Genomic DNA, 23,272 nt, shown 5'->3' with positions numbered 1-23,272 from the left:
GCGGCTCCGCGGCATGTGGGATCTTCCCGGACCAGGGCACGAACCCGTGTCCCCTGCATCGGCAGGCGGCCTCTCAACCGCTGCGCCACCAGGGAAGCCCTAGACTGGGGTTTTAGAGTCAAACACCCTTGGGCTAGGGTCTCTGGCCTCAGAACTAGCTGTGTGACCTAGGGAAAATTTGTTCTCTCCCTGAACCTCTATTTCCTCAGCTTTCAAAAAGAGATGATTTGGTTAACTTTAGTAGAATACACTATATGCTATATGCATAGACAGTCCAAAGTGGCATTGCCCTGTACTCTAGGGCCCTTGGTATCTTCTTGTAATTTCATGATTGTGCTTTCTGTCCCAGTCTCTAAGATGAAGAGTAAACTGACCAGGATAGATCCTCACGATCTCCAGACATTATTGTTTGCCTTCAGTGTCTTTTATTTTACTGACCAGGTACCTAGGGGCCCTATGCTACCTGCCAACTGCACAGAGTTCTCCAAACAATAAATAGTTATGGGATTGATCCTCTACAACAGCACCCCGCATCATCAAGACATCTGAGCCCCTCATCATCAAACTTTATCTGACCTGAAACTTATTCCTTTATGGTGTTAGAGGTGATTTACTTGTTAATTCCTTTTGATTCAGTTCATAATTGCAGGTGTTGATGATTCAGTGTTCCACCATCCCAGTAGTATCTGAGTTGTCATAGAGAACTCTTGGGGATTGACATGCCTTCTACCTCTGATGATAGATTACAGGCACCACTGAGAGTAGGTGGGGTGTAGATTTCTAGACAGACATCCAACAGAGCTCCCCAAATAATCCTGTCTAATGACCAACTCCATCCGCACACATAAAAGGCCAACTTTTCTGACAAAGCCTCCCACCCTTGACTCATCCTACAGCCTGATGCAAGAACTTCAAAGATTCTAACTTTGGCTATAGAATGATTTTTATGGCATAGGAAAAAAGAACATTCTTTATTTAGATGTCAGAGCTGAAAACAGAATGCACAGTGAACTAAGACCTGCCTAAATGTTACCAATGGTGATACTTTGATTATCTTACTCTCAGTTGTGATGAGACATGTAAGCCCATATTTTCTATTAGAAGGCAGCTATGCAAAGCTGTGATTTCTTCTCTCTGTGCATATTTGGATCATGTTTATCTTTATATCCTATAATCCAGGCAAAATTACATTCTCATCTTCCAAATCTGTGTCCAAATCCTCATTAGTTTTGGGACTTGACTTAATGCAGTAATTAATGACTGTAACATAAGCGCCCACATCAGAATTAAGCAATGAGGCTTCAGAGAAGTGCTGGAAAATGCCATGGAAACCACGATTCCCTTCTTCCTAGGGCAAGCAAGGTTGGGAGGGTGGGAGGTGCTGGCATGCATATATGCCGGTGGCTTCAGCAGGAGCTGAGCTAAGTGGTGCAGAGGGGGCACTTTTGGACAGTGGTCCTCAAAAAAGATGCGTCTGAAGGTAGAAGCATTAAAGTCTAGAAAGTGTGTTCTGTACATGACAGACTCTTAAAGTGCTGGAAAGCTCTGCTGAGCTCCTGATTGGGTTCAGAAAGACACATACACTCAAGGGCATAATACTGGTTCAAACACAACAGAGTAAGGATTTTACCCTTGTTTGAAGGAAAAAAAGGGGGTTATGCAATGAAATACATGGCAAGTGGCATGACCACTTTTCCTTGACTGTTTGCCTGATTGGACTAGCAATAGCAACCAGTAGGTTTTTCTCCATTTGGAGGTGACTTTCCACTGCATTAACATTCATTAGAGTTTGCTCTGAAGGTGATGGCGCAAAGAACAGAATACCAAGAAGGTAGCTTAGGGCATCAGGAGAGCCACACCTCCTTCCATCATTTACTGTATCCCCTAGGCTCAAAGATCAGCCTCTCTAACGCCATCAGTTTATTATTCTGAGTTTCGGTTTCCTTACTATAAAATGAGATTGAACCAGGAGATGAGATCAAGTCTGAGGCTCCTTCTAGCTCCGTCATAAGTCTCTAATAAGTCTCAAAATGATCTCCTCTTTCCCAAACCACAAAATTCCTTCTGGATGAGGAAATAAGAGTGGGTCCTTCATGTCCCTTAGGGTTTGGGAGCCAGCAAGAGGGGATTCTGAATTGTAAGGTGCCTATCTCAAACTACTTTGGGATCTTTGAACCGTTTCCTCCCAAACTGAACATCTGAGGAGAGGAACTGATTTTGGAGTGGGGTAGGGAAGGTTGGACTACCTGTTGTTTAAGAGGCAGCCTTATACTCAACGTGTAGTTTACACCGTGACAAATACTTAACACTGAGCTCCCTACTGAGAAATTTCCCAATCGCAAATTAGATCATTTGTACCCTCTGATTCAACCAGCAGGAGCATCCATGAGATATTATTTTAGAATGTGTTCGTGAATTATGGGTTTATATACTTTCAGACAACTATAAAAGATGGTTGGCTAGGATAATTATTAACTGGATATATAAGACTAAAGGAAATCACCTGGTAGCTTGGAGCCAACAGAGTTCGAGGGCTAGTCTGCCATTATTAATCACCTGACTTTTCCTGTGGCAGGAAGCCAAAGGTCCTGGTGAACCTGCTCAACTTATGTTGACATGGGCTTCTGCCTGGTCCACAGTGCTGCTTTTCAAAGGCTCCCTGGATGGCATTAATCCCCAAATAAACACAAATAATATCACCATGGCTCTTATGAAACGCATGAATTACTTTAGTGCATTCTCATAGCACATAATTCAAAGGAAAGACACTCTGTTTTAAAATGGGAAAAAATCGTCTATCCTCAAAGCTCAACAGTCTTTCCAATAAGTCTATCCTTGCTCGTGGCATTTAAAATTACAAACCAACATCTGATACAACATTTATCACCGTACAGTCATTGAAAGACAATTAAGGACATATATAATTATGTGAAGTTCTACAACATGACACACACTCAGGGCAAGGCCGTCCCACATGGGATTGATCATCCCTTTCCAAGGACAACAGAACAAATGTTTATTCGATGTTTCATTTTAGTGGGGATATTTTGCTAAATATGAATAGTTAGATGAAAGAAAGCAACAAGTGAGCTAAGAGATTAAAGACAACACTAAGGGGGTGGGGCAGATGTCAGTTCTGAAGTTCAGGAGGACTTGGGTTCAAATCCAGTCTTACTAAGTGACCACGAGAAGTCACTTAATTTTTCTTTGATCTGCAGTTTTTCTCAGTCCCCGATAAATGTTCAGTGAATGTCATAATCACCCTGGGTTGGCTGTAGAATAAGGGGAGGGGAGCGGCGAGACAGTTCTCCCCATTCTTCCTAATCCGTACACACGGACATTTCCTTACTCAGTACCTGTTACACTCAGGCTCCACTCACCTTCCATGAGTCCCAAGCAGATGACTACTCTCTGTGCCTTGGGTTTCCTTCCTTTGGGAGGTATATCGCTCCTAGCAGAAGTGACAGTTGCATGTTTTTTCAGCTAAGGGCTTGGGCCCCCTCTTCAGCTGCTTGTTAAGAGTCAACTAAGGAATTGTGCTTGGTTTCAAAGTGTTATCTAATCAAGAATGGACCATCCTACCATCTGACCAAGACTTCGTTCTTTCTCTCTCCAAACTTTGCCACCAGAAACAGTGGCCAGCAAGTCTCCGCCAGTTACCACAGCAGAAGTCTTAGTGCGGCAAAATACCAGCAAAGTAACACAATTTTGCTCTCAGCTGTCAGCAGATGAAAAGTTACTTTGGTTTTCTTAAAACCATATCTGCAGTTCACAAGCACTTGTTCTTTTTCTCTTTCACCAAAAGGAAAATAATCCCAAATAAAACACTGCTATACAGTGCTATTCCCTCTTTTTTCACCTCAGTGTCACCATTAAATAGCTGTGAACTGAGGCAATAGAGTGACTGTGGACAAGTCAGTTGTCATTATTTTAATGTGCAGGCTAATAACATTTTATCTTCATGAATATTTGGTTGTATAAATAAATACTAGCTGTGAAATGACTGAAATTTAAAATGTAACTAAACTGTGGGCAGAATTGGTTATATGACTCTTTGATAATTTGAGCTCTTCTTTCTGATGATGTTCCATTTAGTCCTCTCCCATTCACCACCTTCAAACCATTTTCGTTCAGGAAATATCAAAACATTTGGAAAAGTTTTAGCTGCAGATTTATCAGTCGCTCTCCAAGTTGAATCCAATCCATATTTGGACTTAATTAACATGGGCCCACCATATGTGGGCACATTTTCTGAAGGGACCAGGCACAGATGGGAGCAGATATTGTATTTCTGTCCTTCCCAGCTAGTAGTGCTCAATGCATATGGGTATTTTCTGTGATGCCTTTCTAATGTTTGGTAAACATGGACCTTCCTAGTCAGCCACTGGCATTTTAGTCAGGGGACAGGAGTAGAACAGCTGATGAACCAGCAGTGTTGCCATTCATCTCCTGAAAATCCCAAGGTCAACATGGAAAAACAGGTTTTATATTTATTTGGAATTAACTAAGGGGATAGACTCTAACTGCACGGCTTACGACCAACCTGGGGTTTACTTTCAGCCCTAGACAATACTGAAAAAATGATTTCTCCCTGGTGTCCTAGCCACGGGGTTCTGAGCCCTGTTATCCACCTAGGTTCATCCTTCTGTTTGATACTCTCAGTATCAAAGTCTGCCCTCAGGGATATGGGTAGGGAACCTGAGAATCTATCAACTCATATAGACAAAGGAGGAAATGACTAACGGTACTTAAGACACCATACTCTCCCTAGATTTGCATCTTAATAGTCATGGAAGCCTTTAGCTAAACGTCTATTAGCTCATTATACTTGGCAGCCAAGAATTTTCAACCTTTACTTATATAAAAAAGCACAGCCACATTTCATGCCTTGCCTGCCTAGCCAAGCTTGGACCAATTACTTTTGTCCTCTGTGGATAAAGATCCTTTCGCGGGTACCTTGATTTGATTCAGGATCATCAAATGATTATTGCAAGTCATGCTTCCCTGACAGACCCAAAGGGCCCTCTCGGGATCTAGGTCTGGAAGGCAGATTATCTGCTCTACACGATCAGTGTGAGCGCTTATTTAGGCCCCAAGGGAGTAATGAAAAGCCTTTTACTTGATTTAGTTCAACTATGTCTGATTTACATAATCTGGAAGGATTCTCTAAATGAGAATTTGAAAACAACTTTAAAAAGTTGAATAATAAATGCAGAACTATTGGGATAGACTCCACTGAAAGAATATATGTATGTACACACACACCTATAGACACATATATATTAATATCTCAGTAATGTTAAACTACGACCTCCTTCAAGAGAGAAACTTATTTCAAGTGTCTGTTAAGTATGATGCTCAATAAATGCTTGCCAAGAATTGCTAAATGGATGTAGTAGGTTACAGCCCAGGTGGAGTTCTGTTTAACACGAATCCCTCCTCACTAAAAACCTGGAGCTGGTCTTCCTCCACGCTCTGACCTCCTCCCTGCTCAGTACCAGGAGCTTTTGTAAATTTTTAGTTGGGGTCCATGCAGTGAATGTTGCAGCCACCACCCCAATTTCCTTTGAAATTTCTCGGCGGCTGGTTTTTCTAGTCAGAGACCAGAGACAGCGCCCTGAGTAGAGTTCCACTGTCCACCTTTGCACACTCGTGTGTGTTAATGAGCATCTCGTCTGGGTTCCTCTCTGCTGTACCTTCCACCCCTCTTAGCAGCGTTCCCAGTTTTCTAGCCACACCCACCATATTCTTGGCGCCAGTGAACTGACCTTGTTATTACTGCCTTGACCTTAGCAGCATGCCACTCCATGGTGACTGAGGCTCGTGATGAAGCCCCCTTGGCTCACTACCCCCGGTCCAATCACTTAGAAGCCTACTTGGGCCTCATTGGCCGGACCTGGTTTCAAGTAGAAAGTCATATTTTCCAAAGACAGTGCTAGAGCTACTGAAAAATCACAGCCCCCTTTCTCAATCCCTTCCTATTTCCCTTTCAAATTTTTCTCCTTTTAGTCCATCACAGGGACAGTACATAAAAGTCCTCCCTTGGGACATGCTGAAGTAGAGCTTCTTAAAATGTGCTCCACAAGACCAGCATCAGTTTACCTGAGCTGCTTCTCAGGAGGGCCTGAGAACCTGCATTCCTACCAAGCCCTTCGGATGACACTTACGCCCACCAGAATTCGAAACCCATGGTGCTAAAGGAGATCTTGATCAGACAACCAGCCTGGTGGGGTCTTTTAATCCAATGACTCCTCTAATTCTTCCCTCCCTCTCCCCATATGTGTGAGTTGTATAAATGATGCACATCTGGGACTTTCCTGGTGGCCCAGTGCTTAAGACTTTGCCTTCTAATGTAGGGGTGCAGGTTCGATCCCTGGTTGGGGAGCTAAGATCCCACACGCCTCGTGGCCAAAAAACCAAAACATAGAACAGAAGCAATATTGTAACAAATTCAATAAAGACTTTAAAACACGGTCCACGTCAAAAAAATCTTTAAAAAAAAATAAATAAGTGATGCACATTTAACTTGACTTCTAACTTGCTCCACGATAATTTCATTTAAGGTCTAGGTAGGTTAGGAGGACACTCTTGTTCAATACATGATGCATCCTGTCAAATCTCCCTGACATTAGAATGTCACATGGTTTAGAGATTTCCAGGTACACCTGAGAGGAAAGGGTCAACAGACCTACATTGTACAGTAAGGCTGTCCTAATGTTCTTGGAGAAAGAGTGGACAGCATTCTAGGATGTTGGATGACAAAGCCCTATGGGGGCAACAAATATCTCACCTATATACCCAGACTACCAGAAAGTTCCAATTTTAAGAAGCATTATTATTTGGACTTAAGGCTTTCATCATATTCAAGAGTGGAAATTCACCTATAAGAGGAAATCTTCATGCTGGTCACCGTCACTTACAGTTTAGAATCATAGAAATTTTGAGCAGGATGGGGTTGTGGGTGAGGAATGAGGCCCAGAGATTTAGTTAAGGTCAAATTGCTCTTTCTCTGTAAGTCTGGTCCACCACCCAGGTCCCTGGATCCCCAGTCAATGGTGCTTCTCCTTTGTGAGGTGGCCAGGAGAGGCTGGAGGAGTTTTTAAAAGGAAAAGTCATGGGAAGCCTGGATGCCTGCAGAAAAAATGAAAGGTCTACAACCTATTCTGCTAGCTTCACAGACAAAAGAGGATGATAACAGATTCTTTTTCTAAGGAGGAAATGTAGTAGAGTGGAAAATAATAAATAAACTTTGACATCAATTAAAGTTGGGTTCAAATCTAACTTTGGTTGCTTACTGGTTTTGTGACTTTGGGAAAACGGCTTAACCTCTCTGAGCTCCAATGTGCTTACCTCAAAGACAGAGAATGCTGTGTGCCTCGTGGGATGGTACTCCATGACTGCAAAATAATGAGAGCACCTGACCTACAGCAGGTGCTCAGAGAATGATTATCAATACTATTGACATCACTTGAATTTTTATCTTTCCTTATTAAGTATTCTGATCCTAAAAGAACACCACAGGTTCTATCCCCTCTGATATTTCTGTATACTGCTAGGGTTTGCAGTGTGCTACACAGAGTGTGCTAAGCATGGTCTCTGACAGAGGAACAGCAGCAATATACCTGAGACTCTTGCTTTTCCTGAAACACAGAAGCATCCCCTTACCCTTCCTTTCCAAACAAGACAGACTACTATAACCGTCAGAATTCACTCTCTCAAAAGAGGATGCTGGCAATCTTTGCTTTAAGCAGGAAGATCCCTAATGACAATTTGTAATTCCACCTGAAAATTCGTTTTCTCCTCAAGTGGCTTTTTTTCCCTCAAGAATCTTTTGCTGGGAATGGACTTCCACTTCTAATACTGAGTGCCTTATGAACAAGTAGTTGCTTTGTGAGTCAAGGAACCTCCTGTCCGCCATGACGTTATAAAGTTAAGTGATTAGTTCGCATGCTTCTAGCAATAGGAGAACAGTCCTGGCCGTGGACCCAGCTACCTGAGCAAGGCTCAAGGACAGGTGGACAGGGCTTCCGGGCTTTCTTTCAGCTTGATTTGCCTTATCTCTAGTTCCCACTAGAAATGCTAGCAACTTACAGAAAGGGGCAGGCCAGCTTTCTGGCTTCTTTTGCCAGTCCGGGAATTTGGCAACACCCCGTGGGCTCAGAGGACCCTTCTTCTCTTCTAAATCCTCTGTCTTTTCCCATTTCTGCTGAATAAAAGCCTTAAGTTCTCCCACAGAGCTTGAGGACGAAGATTCATTCATTTGCTCAACAAATGTTTACTGAATACCTCATCTGTTGAAGGCATTATTTTAGATGGTGAAAAAGAGAGAGTTGTAGCCTTTGTGGTTCTTGCATAAGGGAAGAACCTTGCGTAGGAGAGAAATAAGTAAATTTAAAAATATATTTGATTTAAAAAAGTATAACATTAACTCAGTTTACAATGTCTGCATCTATCATTCTTTTAAACTTTAAATAAGGTATAAACCCAAGAGCTGGTTTGATGGCAAGGTGAACTGAATAGGAGAGTAGTAAGGAAGGCGAGGGAGATTTGGGTGGAAGCTGACTTCCTGTGCTTTGTCTTATCCTTTTGCCTTTAAAATCAAAATGTTCACTCAGCCTTCTTACTCTCTATAAAGAAGTAGGGCCTCTATAAGGGAACTTTATTCCTTCCTTTGTGCAAACAGGAGCAGGGGCGCCCTGAATGCATGCATGTCGCCACAGTGACAGTGGGAGATGCGCGACAATGCTTCAGGGAATGAGTTCTTTAAGAAAAGTCAAATGGAAGATGGGTGGCCTCAGCTCACCGCCTTCACACGCAATGGCCTTAATATTTTAGATGGTGAGGAAGAGGAGAGCAAATCTGACATGCTGTAGGCAGTGTCTGCTAGCAAAAAATCTGACTTTCAATAAAAATACTTAATTCTGTGAGACACCCCCCAAAAAAGATGGAGAGCCAGAGTAAAGGGGATAAAAATAGTTCACATTTTAGTATATGTTGTATGTGTCAGTATTATTTGGTGCAATTTCTGCATCTCTGTACAAAATAATATCGTCTCGTTCTTTCCCCAAAACTCATGTTTTTAAATTAAAAGATAGCTTTTAAATAAAGCAGTGGTGGTTACTTTTGAAGGTTCTTGACTGAGAAGAGAGCACATGGGAATGTTCTGGGGTGATGGGAATATTCTAAGTCTGGTCTGGGTGCTTGTTAAACAGGTGGGTATAGATGCAAAAAGGTATCACGCTGTAACTTAAGATTTGTGTATTTTTACTGTGTTTAATATATGCTTCAATGAAAAGGAAAAAAATAAGTAAAAGGCAAGTCTGAGTTTTAGGCCTGCGGATGTGTGGTACACTAGACATCATACATTATGGGCTCTGTTGGCCATGACAGAACTGATTAGATCTTTCCAATCGCTTCCCATTTGCTCAGCGGATGACGTGATTTAGCAAAGTGGGGAGCTGTTAACTTGCCTCCTTGTTATTGGCACCCATTGAGTTCCCATACAAAACCTACCTAGAAAGGAAATTAGAAAAATAAATAAGGAAGAAGGGAAATACCCACTGAGTTCTCAGCTGAGACAAAATTCAGAGAGAGTTTCATGCTCATTGGGAATTTCTCTCAGTGGGGTTTTCCATGGCTGTTAATAGTTTTGACCCCAAGAATTCTGGGTCCCTATAGGATTGTTAGATCTGCCACAAAAGCAGAAATATCATGTCTGAAGCCTCTTCCCCCTAAATAAATGTGAAAAGTTCACAGAAGAATTGTATTCAGCAAACCTATGATTAAGAATACTAAAATTGCGTTGTTTCCAATAGCAAACAAAATACAACTGAATTTCCTGTTGCATGTTTTTAAGCTGTGTTCATTTTTGCTATTATTATTTTCTAATTTCTCAAAAGTAAACTTTTCAAAATCATAATGAAATTTCCAGGTTTTCTAGTTTTGATTCACTTAAACTATACACATGCCCTCTGATTATTTTTATATGATGGACATATTTTTGTTTGATGTAATTATTTCCTCTTTAAAAAAATAGAAAAGAATAAATAGATTCTTACTGTGTTAGTAACAGTTTTAAACCCACAGACCCTTTTGAGATTCCCCTCCCTTAATAAAGTGTCAAATTTAAAAAAATTTTTGATTACTAGAGATTTTCATTTTGATTCTTTTACTCTTCCCTTACTTTAAAGAGTTCATGGCATTGATCTCAATAAAATAAAATCTCAAAAAAAAGTCTTTATGCTGGGAAGAAATGTAAATATCTTTAACTATATTTATACTGCTATCTCTAAATGAACTCCACAACGGACAAAAATTATTTTTCCTGTCTAAAATGTTATTTTAACTCAGATGTTTAGAACCCAAAACTATTGTTTTTCTTTTAGAAACATGGTATTTGTGTTCTCAGAATAGCTCAGAGAACGTAGGTAATTTATTTAGCAATGAAATATTGTATGTTTGTGGCAAAATTTTAATAATAATAATATAATTATAATATAGCAAAACATTATTGAATAAAACATAATTTAATAATTTTACCCTTCAGCTATTGTTTAAAGAAAGGCATGTTTAATTACATAAAGACGGACATCTTAGAATAGCCTACACTTGTCAATAGAGATAATGCAGAATGAACAGAGTAAAAAAGAAATATGAATCATCCCACCAACCAGAACTATCTACTCTTAATATAGTGTTGTGTTTACTTCCAATATTGAAAACATATTTACATAATTGAGATTATACTGCACTGTTTTGTATCTTGTTTTTCCCAGTCGCTGTTGTATTTTGATGATTTTGAAGATTGTCAGCATGGATTCTTTGTCTAACCTCACTTCAAATCCCAAATCTTTTCTTTCTTTAAAGTAACTGGGCCACTCTTTTTTTAATTTTGTCTTGGCTTGTATAGAAGGTATAACATGAAGCTGAGAAAGGAAAGAGAAGGGAACCAGGAGGGGAGAGCATGACAGAAAGGGAGAGTTTAGGTAATGGTGTAAAAGTCAGAGGGGTCTATGGATAGAAAAGATGTTTGAGAGAAAATGAACAGAAGTTGGAGCAGTGAACTTCAGAATAACATGGATTCTAGCATTAGAGCTAAATGGCAATGAGCATCATTTGATCCTACCCAATCATTTGGTGAGGATGCGTGTTTATTGAATTTAAGGTCTTGCTTTGGGGACAGAGACAGTTGCAGGCAGTACTTGAAAGGGAACACAGGTCTGCTGATTCTCAACCTTAATTTCCTCCCTTGAATCTCTGAGGTATAGAAAAACTGAAGAGCAAGAGGTGTGTACCATTTCCTTGAGGACTAAAAAAGGAAATAGTAGAAAAGAGGTGGTGGCTTAATCAATGTCCTGATAAAAGACTTGATCAGAGCTGGCTGGAGCTTGGAAAGTTAAGGAAAGGGGGAGCACAGTAGTCCCCCCAGGGTGCAGAGAGGAGAAGACTATGTATTTATACAAGCCACCATCCTCAAATGGTTTTGTTTTTTTTAGATCAAGGATTACCCGCTCCAGATTTGTCAAAATTCTAGAATGAATGCTACAATGTACAACTGACCTATCCATGTAGTTAGCAAATGAAAAGATATTGAAGTTTTTGCCCACCTGATGGAAGGAGAACGAATACTTATCACAATCAATTATGCTTATCACATCATTTATTGTCCTTGAAGCAAAGCCCACCTGTCCAATTCTAAAGCAGTATAAACTTTACGCCTTTTGGACATCAGTGTGTGTAAGAAGAGCCCACGGTTCTTGTTACACTATTTCTCAGTGCTCTTCTCGATTCTAGAATAAGCGTGAGACCAGTGCCACTGGGGAGATGAGACTCAGAGGCTGGAAGATGGGAAATGGAGAGTAAGGGGTTACAGCGAAATTGTACAGTATTTTACAACTTTACCAATGACTACTGTTCATTTGAAAATTAGAAAGCATTGTCCTGAGTGAGAGCCGAGACTTCATTACTTGAATCACTGTCACTCTGCTTAATGCAAAATGTGTTTTTGGTTTGCTTCTCAAGAACCAGACCTCAAAAATTAAAAACTTGTTTTAAAAATTTGTTTTCTCTGCTAAGGCTCACCTTGACCTTATCCTGTCCCATGGACTTGAAGAATTTTCCAATGGATGTCCAGACGTGTACAATGCAGCTGGAGAGTTGTAAGTCACTACTACTGAAATGACCACCTGCTTGTTTTAACCAATGACCTGGTTCTTTCAATGTGTCATTAAGGAGAAAAAACCCGTAAGACTCATTCTCTACCTACTTAACAACTCCCGAGGTCCTTAAGGGAAGGACAAGCAAAAGTGAATGTGTGTGCATGTCTTATATCCAATAGAGAGAAGACCATGTTTCAAGGTAAAATGCCAAATAACTTGCCCTTCCTCAAAAAATGAGCCTGATTTAGTAAGCTTTTCTTTGAAATGAAAATGTCTCCTGGGAAAATTAAGATTATTAGTCATTTAACCTCTATAATGAATCACATTCTAGTCAGAAACTTGTATCTCCTTCTATCTCATGCTTGTATAGACCTTCACCCCAAAGGAATTTTGGCAGGAAGGGCTAATTGATTTGAGGACAAGATGCAGGGGCCTTAGCCAGAGGAGGAAACAAAAATGAGGGGCATGAGATGATAAGGAATAAAGGCATCTCCCTTAGATGGGCAATGGATATCCAAAGGCCTGGTGAAGGGAATAGGAAAACGCTACTACTTTGTCCCCTTTATGTCATGGTCCTGACGCCGCTGAAATCTTTGACATGTGCCGTAAGTTGCTGATGCCTCCAGGTAATGGGATTTTTAGACAGGAGACATGAAGTGTTTTCTGGCTTGCTCTGTCAGTTCCTCTGTTTGTAAAATGCAGAGAATAATAAGTGCTACTGACCTACAGGGATGTTAGGAGATCTAATGAGGCAGGGGCAAGAAAATACTTTTAACTTCTTGGTTTAGAAAAATAACAAATGTAAAAAGACATATCAACTATTATTAAAAGAGGCGGTGACAGGGTTTCCTTCTGATCATTTAAAATCACTGTAGACTTCCCTTGAAACTTCCTACAGAAATAAACAAAATAATGAAGCATCTTTGTTTGAAGAATTTGTCAGGAATAAAATGAGAATTTCTGGTTTACAATAGGCTTTATGTATTCATATTTTCCCTATCGCCCCTTCTCTTGAGAAGACAGTTAAGAAAAACTTTTTCCTACATAATGATTCCTTCTTCGTGACTTCTCTACTGCTCCCAACTCTCCCCTGACTCAACCCAACACTTAGTTTCTCTATAAAAGAGCAACCATAGCTGTCATCTGAGGCTCCTCCAAGGCTTAAAAACTCCAATTAGTAAATATGTTTGGCCCTTGCAGGACCTAGAAGTAATGAAATGAAAGAAGCAGTGATGTGTTTACCACTGACTTTGACTGTGAAGGGTGGGAATTGCTCTTTACTTTTCTACCCTCATATCACGTCCTCCTTCCCCACTTCTTTACCTCTTCTGTTTGCCCCCACCTGGGGTTTCCGGGTGGCTGACAGGGACTATTATTGTAGTGGTCAGCAAGAAGCTGACCAGACAAGAATAGGGGTGTTTGGCAAGCTTCTGGTATTTGGTGGAGATACTCAAGAAGGGCTCATGCAGCACTGATGTGGAAGAGATAGGGTTGGCCATTCTCTCTGTGGACCATCAATGCTTACACGAAGTCCCCTTTGTGATTCCTTGCTTGTTCTTATTTTCTGGCTTTGAATGGAAAAGGTGGCCCAAAGAAAGAGGAAAGTAGATTCCAATTAGCTTTGCCATTGATTTCTGGGTAGCTTTGGTGAGTCACTACCTTGCAGTAAACAAGAATAAGAATCTATAAACTTAATAAACTTGCTGAGGTTACTGGCCAGCCAAAACCTCACATAATAACCTTGTCCTCCTCAATCTCCTTTTAGAGTTCCAATATCACAAATAAAGGAAGAAGGGGGAGAACTGATGCCTGAAAAAAGAGTAGCCTTCATTTCCGGGGTGTAAAAAACCCAGAAGCCCTTGACATAATGAGATAGTTAGCAGGAGCTTGGAGACTAAGTGCTAACTTCGGTTTACTAAACTGGTAACAGTCTTACTCTGGATGGTTCAAAAGTCATATAACAATATGACTTTATATAACAGAGCATCTGTTTTACTTCATATTAATCATTGTGATGTGTGGGCCCCTTTAGCAAGACACCAGCACAAATGAATATGCTTGACTTGCATATCCCACAGCTTCCTCTTAGGTTACCTGCCTATAGCCTTCCCCGCTTGCTAAAGTAACTGAGGATTGACCATAATGACTTGAACATAAACTTTCTCAAAACAAAGCTAATAGACCCTAGGAGAGGGGCCAAGTTTGCAATGGAAATATTTTAAGCAGGTCTGTGATAAATCCATTCTCTTTTTTTTTTTAAAAAAAAGGAATGCTTTTCATTTGAAATACTAAGACTGGTGCCGTGAACTGCATTGTCTTAATGGATATCCACAGACACAGCTCTTTAAAGTAAAGACAATCTTCAAAGGATTTTTGTTTGTTTACTTGTTTGTTCTTCAGAAACATTTAGTGGATAGAGCGGGCAGAAGAAAAATGGACTTTATAAGTTCCATTCTCCCATTACACAGAAAAAAAAATCATTCAGAAATAGCTTGTTGTCTTCCATTTCTTTGGCTCCAATGACATGTAGTTGTCATGATGATTGCAGCTCTTTTATTAAAAAATGCTCTTGAATTGATCGAGCATATGTCGCTTTAGATAATGTCCTTGTTTGTTTCTTTACGTGGCTTAGACTTTCAAGCTTTCTTGGAAAGATGCATCCATTTTTTTACTATGATTTGTTTACTCCAGTTGGGTACACGATGAATGACCTGATATTTGAGTGGTTAAGTGATGGTCCAGTTCAAGTTGCTGAAGGATTGACACTGCCTCAGTTCATTCTGAAAGAAGAGAAGGAGCTCGGCTACTGCACAAAGCACTACAACACTGGTAAGTTTCCTTTGAGCTGCTAAACCCAAGTGGGCTCCATCTGCCGCTTGGAGTATATATCCCATCACCTTAATTGCCGCATATTCACCAAGAAAGTGGAGCTATGAGGCACGGTCCTGGGCTTGGGTCAAAATGCCCTCAACACATAAGATGCCTATATCCTTTCGAACAGGTCAGGGAGCCCAACAGATAATTTTTCCAAGAGAGAGAGAAGGAAAGAGATTTGGGGATCTTTTGCTGCTCTCTTGCTGACCATCTACTATCAAATGAGTCTGAGGAAAAGTGCATGAGACCTTGTAAATGGTGCAGGAAGTGTATGAATTCTCGCCCATTCCCAGCATCCATTCTTGACGTTAGCTCCTCGGGTCAATTTGCACTCTCTGCCTTAGTGGAAGACACAAATAATAACATAGGTCTTTGCAAACCCAGAAATACAGCTGTTGTACTCTCCAGTCCTATAGACAGCGCGCATGAAAATCAGCTTGCGGGGAGTCAGCTGGCTTTAAAGTCATGCATTGTCTGTGGTGCTGACAGACACATGGGTCAGGGGGAGAATGTGAGGTAGTAGCAACAAGTGGGCATCTGTTGTTCCCCGGAAGATTATGCCCGCCGAGTAAAGTTGATAGCCTTTCCTATGAACGTCCTCGTCTGTGATGCCACACAGCTGATCAAGGAGAGGCAGTCGAGACATGATGGTTTGTTCAGTGACTGCTCTGGTCCATGAACACTTGTTCCAGAAGTCAACAGTGCTTCCTATGAAATAACTAAAACCGGACTCTAAGGTGTCCTTCCTGGCCAAGAAGAACCTAACCCTACCTCATAATTTGTGTGAGCTAAGCCGAATTACCTTCTGTGTTTCTAACTCCAAGCCAATTAAAGAGGAAGGAAAGTGGGAAGGGGCAGGAACATCTGTCTCTTAATAGTAGGTTACAAGTTTTAATATCTTTATATGCACTCTATTTTATAGGCAATGCAACACTGTAAACAGATTCTAGGAATATTCTAAATGACCTCAAGCAATTATCCAGGAGGTTATGACATTTTTACAGTGACTAGATTATATTCATGGTTTCTACAAATGTATATTTTTCTTTTGCTATTGGTAACACAAAGATAGATACACAATTATCCAAATCCTTTAGGAGCCCCATGTGAACTTTACTACTTAGGAAGGAATGGTTTCAACTATTTCATATTATATGTTATATATTATATGCTGTGTAGTATATGCTATACATATATGTTGTAGGTTATATGTTATATCCTATATATTACATACTATAACCCCCACAAAACATGAATGTTTTCTTTCCAATGGATAGTCTAGAAAATTCTGAAGCTCTGTCTAAATAATCAGGCTGCAACAAGCACAGATTTGAAAATTAAATCTGCCACATGGTTTTGGTCCAGTGACTCTTTAGATCACTCGTTCTCACACTGTCATTTCCATTACGGGTTGAGTTGGAAACGAGTTGAATTGGGTGTGTAGTGTCAGCGTTTTGTGCGATCTTTCAAATCCATCGTTAATGCTCCTTTTTAATAAAAATAAAGTGGGAGGCTGGAATGGGAAAGATAAATTCAAATTGGATTTTAAATCATCACTTCCTGTTTCCAGGAAAGTTTACCTGCATCGAGGTTAAGTTTCACCTGGAACGCCAGATGGGATACTACTTGATCCAGATGTATATACCCAGTCTGTTGATAGTCATTTTGTCCTGGGTCTCTTTTTGGATAAACATGGATGCAGCCCCTGCCAGAGTTGCACTGGGCATCACGACAGTCTTAACGATGACCACCCAGAGTTCAGGCTCCAGGGCATCTCTGCCAAAGGTAAGAAATCTCCTCACTTGACAACAAGTGACCTGAGAGGTTTGTCAAAGGTCTTACGGGCTGGAGAATTCTGTGAAGACAGAAATGTTTGCTACCCTGCGGCACTGTTGGAGACGCAAATGCAGTAAGAAGAGAATGGAAAGCTGAGTTTGAGAGTTAGAGCTCTGAGGACACGGGGGATCTTCATAATCAGATCAATTAGGGGAAAGGAGATTCAGGGTTGAGAGACAAGAGGAATGAGTGGAGGCAGAAACATGTCTCAGGAATTCTAAGAAGCCCTCGAGTACTTTTGACCTCATATTGTTTATGAGGCACGAAGCTTGCAGGAACTGGAGTAAGACTGATGCAACTTACGTTGTATTGTCAAGCAGTTACTGGGGAGGCTATTGCGATTCACGTGCTCAGTGAAGTCATTTACAGTAATAGAAGAGTGACTTAAGCTCCTGCAAATTTACAGAAAAGCCATATGCGATGAGTATGCATAAGAAATAAAGGTGCAGTATGAGGGTGCATCAAATCAGACACACGGGTGTTCGCTATGCCTTAATTTACCTTCATGGCTAATAACACTACTATTTTAAGCGACACAGTTACCTAGAGAACAGTGGACTCACTGAAGATGCTGAAAATTCTGGCTACTGTGGCAGGTTGACAGAGAAGTGTGGAGTGGATATTGGGGACAGAAGGACATTTTGTAGCACCCTGAATAAGAAATCATAATGGCTACATAATCTCTTTTTATGTAAGAGCGGCCCTCTGCATTTGTAAATATTGCTTAAGCAAGTAATGATAAATGTTCTGCTTGTGAAATGCCCCAGCACCCCAAAATGTGCCTATGTGTATTTCCCCCTTTCACTGAGTACATTGAGCCATTAGCCTCAATTTTCCAGGAATCTGAGCTCAATTAGTATTCAGTATACACTGTCTCATACTGGTTTAGCAGTCCCTCCAAAACTCAGTTCCAGAAAGTAACTGAGATGTAATCCCCTATCTTGGCTGGCTTGGGCTTATGTTCAGTTGCGCTGCAACTGACATGACGAGAAATGTTAATAATGCTCCACATTACCTCCTAGGTTGGAAGATAAGATGACGTACAGAAGAGGCCTTTGGCTATAATGGAGTGGGGTTGAACAGTGGGAAAATAGTTAGACAAATTTTTCAAGTTCCATGCCTCCAAAGATAAACATTAGATTTTGTATGCTAATAGAGAAAGGAATAGACCTGTCTCCGATACTTTTTTACTTTCTAGAATAACAAATAGTACGAAATACCTGTGTCATATTTCTGTTGCAATACAGATGTCAAAAATGGTAACAGCTTTTTTTTTCCGCTACATAATCACAAATCAATATTGCCTAATACAAACTCTAATCCCCTCTGTACCTCCTTCCAAACAGGTTCATTTGATTCTATCCCGTGATTTATTAGCTACTGCCATCACTGTAATGCCATGCCATTAAACACTAGGACACACAACTATATTTTACATTTTACTAGACAGCTAAAGTACTGGCGGCACACTGCAAGCAGATAATGTGAAAACATAAGACATTTAGCCTCCAACTACTCATTGCTGCCAAAAGAATAGTCATTTATTTTCAAAATGAGAGCTTGAGGTTTTTTACAAATTTGTTATTCATTCTTATTAGCCATTGTGATTTTACATGGTCAAAACTATTGTTAAAAAGGAGACCAATCAAGACGGTAGAATAGGAAGACATGGAAGTCACCTCCCCCCATGAACACATCAAAAATATATCTACATGTGGAACAGTTCTCATTGAAAACTAACTGGAAACTGGCAGAAAGACTCCTGTACAACCAAGGCTATAAGAAAGATATATATGGAATTGGGCAGGAAGGGAAGAAAAGCAATCAGGTCAGGACCCATGCCCCTGGGAGGGGACTCAGAGGAAAAGGGAGAACACATGAACAGACGCCCGCCTTGGGGAGTGAGCAGTGAGAACCACAATTGGAAGCCCCAGTCCTGGCATCCTACACAGGGAAGACAAGCCCCCTTGGCTGCTGGAAGGACCACTGGGACTAACAGGAGGGCTGGGGGAAGCCTGGACCCCGCTCCTGAGGAACATGCATGTGCACGAGGGCTTGTGCTCTGGCTTGCTCCTGGGGCAGGGCAGAGAGGGTGGTGAGAGGACTGCTCCAGCGGCTGCCAAGTTTCCCACAACTGCCTCGGTGCACGCTCCAGCAAAGCTTACCCCACGTCGCCGTGTGGTATGGAATCTAGGGCTGCCACGACCAGAGGAAAAAACTTGGCTGTGGGATGCAGAGATGACCCAGTCCCAGGGCAGAGCCTGGGTGAGGCGGCAGTAGCCAGTGCTGGCACTTACTCAAACGTCATATCAGAAGCAGCCCAGGACTCTGATGATGTCCACTCCACCACAGCTTACCCTAATACACAAAGAGAGTCCACACCGGCCCCGCCTGCCCTGCAGTGCAGCTCCACAAAAGCGCAGCGATGGCAGAGACTGGGGGAAGTGATTAGCAGTGAGGGACAAAGGGGACTTGGACCCGAGGCTGCATCTGAGCAGATCGAGGGAAATAACTGCTGGCACCTGTACTGGCAGCACATCGGAGACAGCTCAGACATCTGTCTGTGGCAAAAATGAGCCGAGACTCCACACGGGCCTCCCTTGCCTCAGCAATCCCCAGCTCTGGGGCAAAGGTCCCAGTGCTAGAAAAGGGGAAAGCAGACACTTAAAGGGAACAGGGCCAGATCAAGCCCAACCCTCAGGGTTTCTACTCCAGCAACTTGGAGGGCAGTGATGGCCACTGAGCAGAAGGGAAGTCCCACCCCACACCCGGCTACAACTCTAGCCCCTCCATCTTCAGCCTCATGTCCTACCAAGGTGATAGCTAACAGGACATCCTGAGGAAAGACCTGGCTTATGTCCACATCAAATCTGCTCTCCCACCAAAGGCATTAGGCACATACAGTCTATAATATGAACACCCCTTCCAGACTGGAATAGATAACTGTTTCATTTAAATCCATAGAGGCAAAGAAAGTTAAGCAAACTAATAAGGCAGAGGAGCTACTCTCAGCTGAAACAGCAAGAGAAAACCACTGAAAATACATAATTAAACAGAAATAAATAACTTACCAGATAAAGAATTCAAAGCATTGCTAGTAAGAATGTTAATTGAACTAGGGAAAAGAATAGATGAACAGAGTGAGAATGTTAACAAGGAACAAGAAAATATTTTAAAAACCCCAATCAGAAATAATGAATTCAATAACTGAAATAAAAAACACAGGAGAAGGAATGAATAGCAGACTAAGTAACACAGAAGAACACATAAGTGATCTCGAAAATAGAGTAATGGAAACCACCCAATCAGAAAAGCAAAAAGAAAAACAAATTTAAAAAAATGACAACAGTTTATGAGATCTCTGACATAACATTAAGTGTACCAATATTCAAATTATAGGGGCCCCAGAAGAAGAGAGAGAGAAGGGAATTGAAAATGTATTTGAGAAAATTATGGCTAAAGACTTCCCAAACCAGTGAAAAAGGAAACAAATGTCCAGGTACAGGAAGCACAGAGGGTCCCAAACAGTATAAACCCAGACAGACATATCATAATTAAAATGGTAAAGCTTAAAGATAAAGAGAATTTTAAAGGCAGCAAGATAAAAACAGAGCCATATACAAGGAAACCCCCATAAGGCTATCAGCTGATTGTTCTGCAGAAAGTCTGCAGGTCAGAAGGGAGTGGCATGATATATTCAAAGTGCTGAAAGGGAAAAACCTGCAACCCAGGATACTACCCAGCAAGACTGTCATTTAGAATCCAAGAAGAGGTAAAAACTTCTTGGAAAAGCAATAACTAAAAGAGTTCATCAATACTAAACCTACCATAAAGGAAATGTTAAAGGGTCTTCTCTAAGTGGAAAAAAGTAAGAATCTGTAGGAAATGGAAAATCCGAAAAGGAAAGGCAAATATATACTAAGGACTAAGGATCTACCACTTAAATAAGCCAGTACAAATATTAAAAGACAAAAAATTGTAAAAGCAACTATAACTACAATAAACAGCTAAGGGATAAACATGAAGATGTAAAATATGACATTAAAAACACAAAAGTTTCGGGAGGGGTGTAAAAAAATGTATATCTTTTATGAATGGAGAAAGAAGATGTGGCACATATATACAATGGAATATTAGCCATAAAAAGAAACGAAATTGAACTATTTGTACTGAGGTGGTTGGACCTAGAGTCTGTCATACAGAGTGAAGTAAGTCAGAAAGAGTAAAACAGATACCATATGCTAACACATATATATGGAATCTAAAAAAAAAAAAAAAGGTCTGATGAACCTAGGGGCAGGACAGGAATAAAGATGCAGATGAACAGAATGGACTTGAGGATATGGGGAGGGGGAAGGCTAAGCTGGGATGAAGTGAGAGAGTAACATTGACATATATACACTACCAAACGTAAAATAGATAGCTAGTGGGAAGCAGTCGCATAGCACAGGGAGATCAGCTCAGTGCTTTGTGACCACCTAGAGGGGTGGGATAGGGAGGGTGGGAGGGAGGGAGACGCAAGAGGGAGGGGATATGGGGATATATGTATACATATAGCTGGTTCACTTTGTTATACAGCAGAAACTCACACAATATTGTAAAGCAATTATACGCCAGTAAAAATGTTTTAAAAATGTAGATCTTTTAAAATGTGTTTGAACATAAATGACTATCAGTTTAAAACAAGTAGATATAGTTACAGGTCAACATATATGAACCCCATGACAACCACAAATCGAAAACCTGCAATAGATACACAAAAACTAAAAAGAAAGGCACATGAGCATACAAAAGAATATCATCAAACTACAGGGGAAGAAACAAAAAGAAGAAGAAATGAACAGAGAAAAACTATAAAAACAACCAGAAAACAAGTAATAAAATGGCAATCAGTTCATACCTATCAATAATTACCCTAAACATGAATAGACTAAATGCTTCAATCAAAAGACATAGGGTGGGGACTTCCCTGGTGGTGAGGTGGTTGAGAATCCGCCTGCCAATGCAGGGGACACAGCTTCCAGCCCTGGTCCGGAAAGATCCCACACGCTGCGAAGCAACTAAGCCTGTGCACCACAACTACTGAGCCTGCACTCTAGAGCCCGCGAGCCACAACTACTGAGCCCATGTGCTGCAACTACTGAAGCCCGTGCACCTACAGCCCATGCTCCACAACAAGAGAAGCCACCACAATGAGAAGCCTGTGCACTGCAACGAAGAGCAGCCCTCAGTTGTTGCAACTAGAGAAAGCCCGCGCACAGCAATGAAGACCCAACACAGCCAAAAATAAATTAAAAAACAAATTTATAAATAAAAAAGACATAGGGTGGCTGATTGTATTAAAAAAAAAAAAGACCTATCTATATGCTGCCTACAAGACTCACTTCAGAACTAAAGACACAGACTGAAAGAGAGGGAATGGGAAAGGATATTTCATGCAAATGGAAATGGCAAGAAAGCAGGGGGTAGCAATACTCATACCAGACAAAACAGACTTTAAAACAAAGGCTGTGACAAAAGATAAAGAAGGGCATTATATAATGATAAAGGGATCAATACAAGAAGAAGATATCACACACATTAACATATACGCATTCAGTAAAGGAGCATCTAAACACAGAAGGGAAATATTAACAGGAATAGATGGAGAAATTGACAATAATACAATACTCGCAGGGAACTTAAATGCCCCATTTACATCAATGGACAGATCATCCAGATAGAAAATCAATAAGGCAACAGTGGTCTTAAATGACACGTTATACCAGTGGGACTTGATAGTACCTACAGGAAATTCCATCCCAAAATGGCAGAATACATATTCTTTTCAAGTGCACATGGAACGTTTTCCAGGACAGATCACAAGCTAGGCCACAAAGCAAGTCTCAGCAAATTTAAGAGGATAGAAATTATTTCAAGCATCTTTTCTGACCACAACAGTGTGAAGCTGGAAATCAGTTACAGAAAGAAAAATGAGAAAAGAACAAACACGTGGACACTAAACAACATGCTACTAAAAAACCAATGGGTCAATAAAGGAATGAAAGAGGAAATAAGAAAATACATTGAGACAAATGAAAATGGAAACACAACTTTCCACCACAACTTTCCAAAATCTATGGAATGCAGCAAAAGCAGTTCTAAGAAGGAAGTTTATTAGCAATACAGGCCTTCCTGAAGAAACAAGAAAATCTCAAATAAACAGCATAACCTACCACCTAAAGGAATTAGAAAAAGGACAAAAGAGCCCAAAGTCAGCAAAAGGAAGGAAATAATAAAGATCAAAGAGGAAATAAAAATAGAGACCAAAAGTAAGAAAAGATCAATGAAAGCAAGAGCTAATTTTTTGAAAAGATAAACTTGATAAACGTTTAGCCTGGTTCACCAAGAAGAAAACAGAAGAC

At 40.8% G+C, this 23,272-nt stretch overlaps 1 protein-coding gene across 2 annotated transcripts in view; it reads left to right on the top strand.

The window, feature by feature from the left end:
• GLRA2 (glycine receptor alpha 2) overlaps positions 1-23,272 on the top strand; it is a 195,031-nt gene that overhangs the window by 56,002 nt on the left and 115,757 nt on the right. For both annotated transcript variants that reach the window (XM_019925660.3, XM_019925662.3), the window contains exons 5-7: positions 12,076-12,158; positions 14,850-14,987; positions 16,603-16,817. In XM_019925660.3, coding sequence (XP_019781219.1) covers positions 12,076-12,158; positions 14,850-14,987; positions 16,603-16,817 — 436 coding nt within the window. The remainder of the gene's footprint in view (positions 1-12,075; positions 12,159-14,849; positions 14,988-16,602; positions 16,818-23,272) is intronic.

Source organism: Tursiops truncatus, chromosome X, assembly GCF_011762595.2.
Source record: "Tursiops truncatus isolate mTurTru1 chromosome X, mTurTru1.mat.Y, whole genome shotgun sequence".
NCBI lineage: Eukaryota > Metazoa > Chordata > Mammalia > Artiodactyla > Delphinidae > Tursiops > Tursiops truncatus.
Note: the sequence above shows the minus strand (reverse complement) of the source record. Positions and strands in the feature narration are given on the sequence as shown.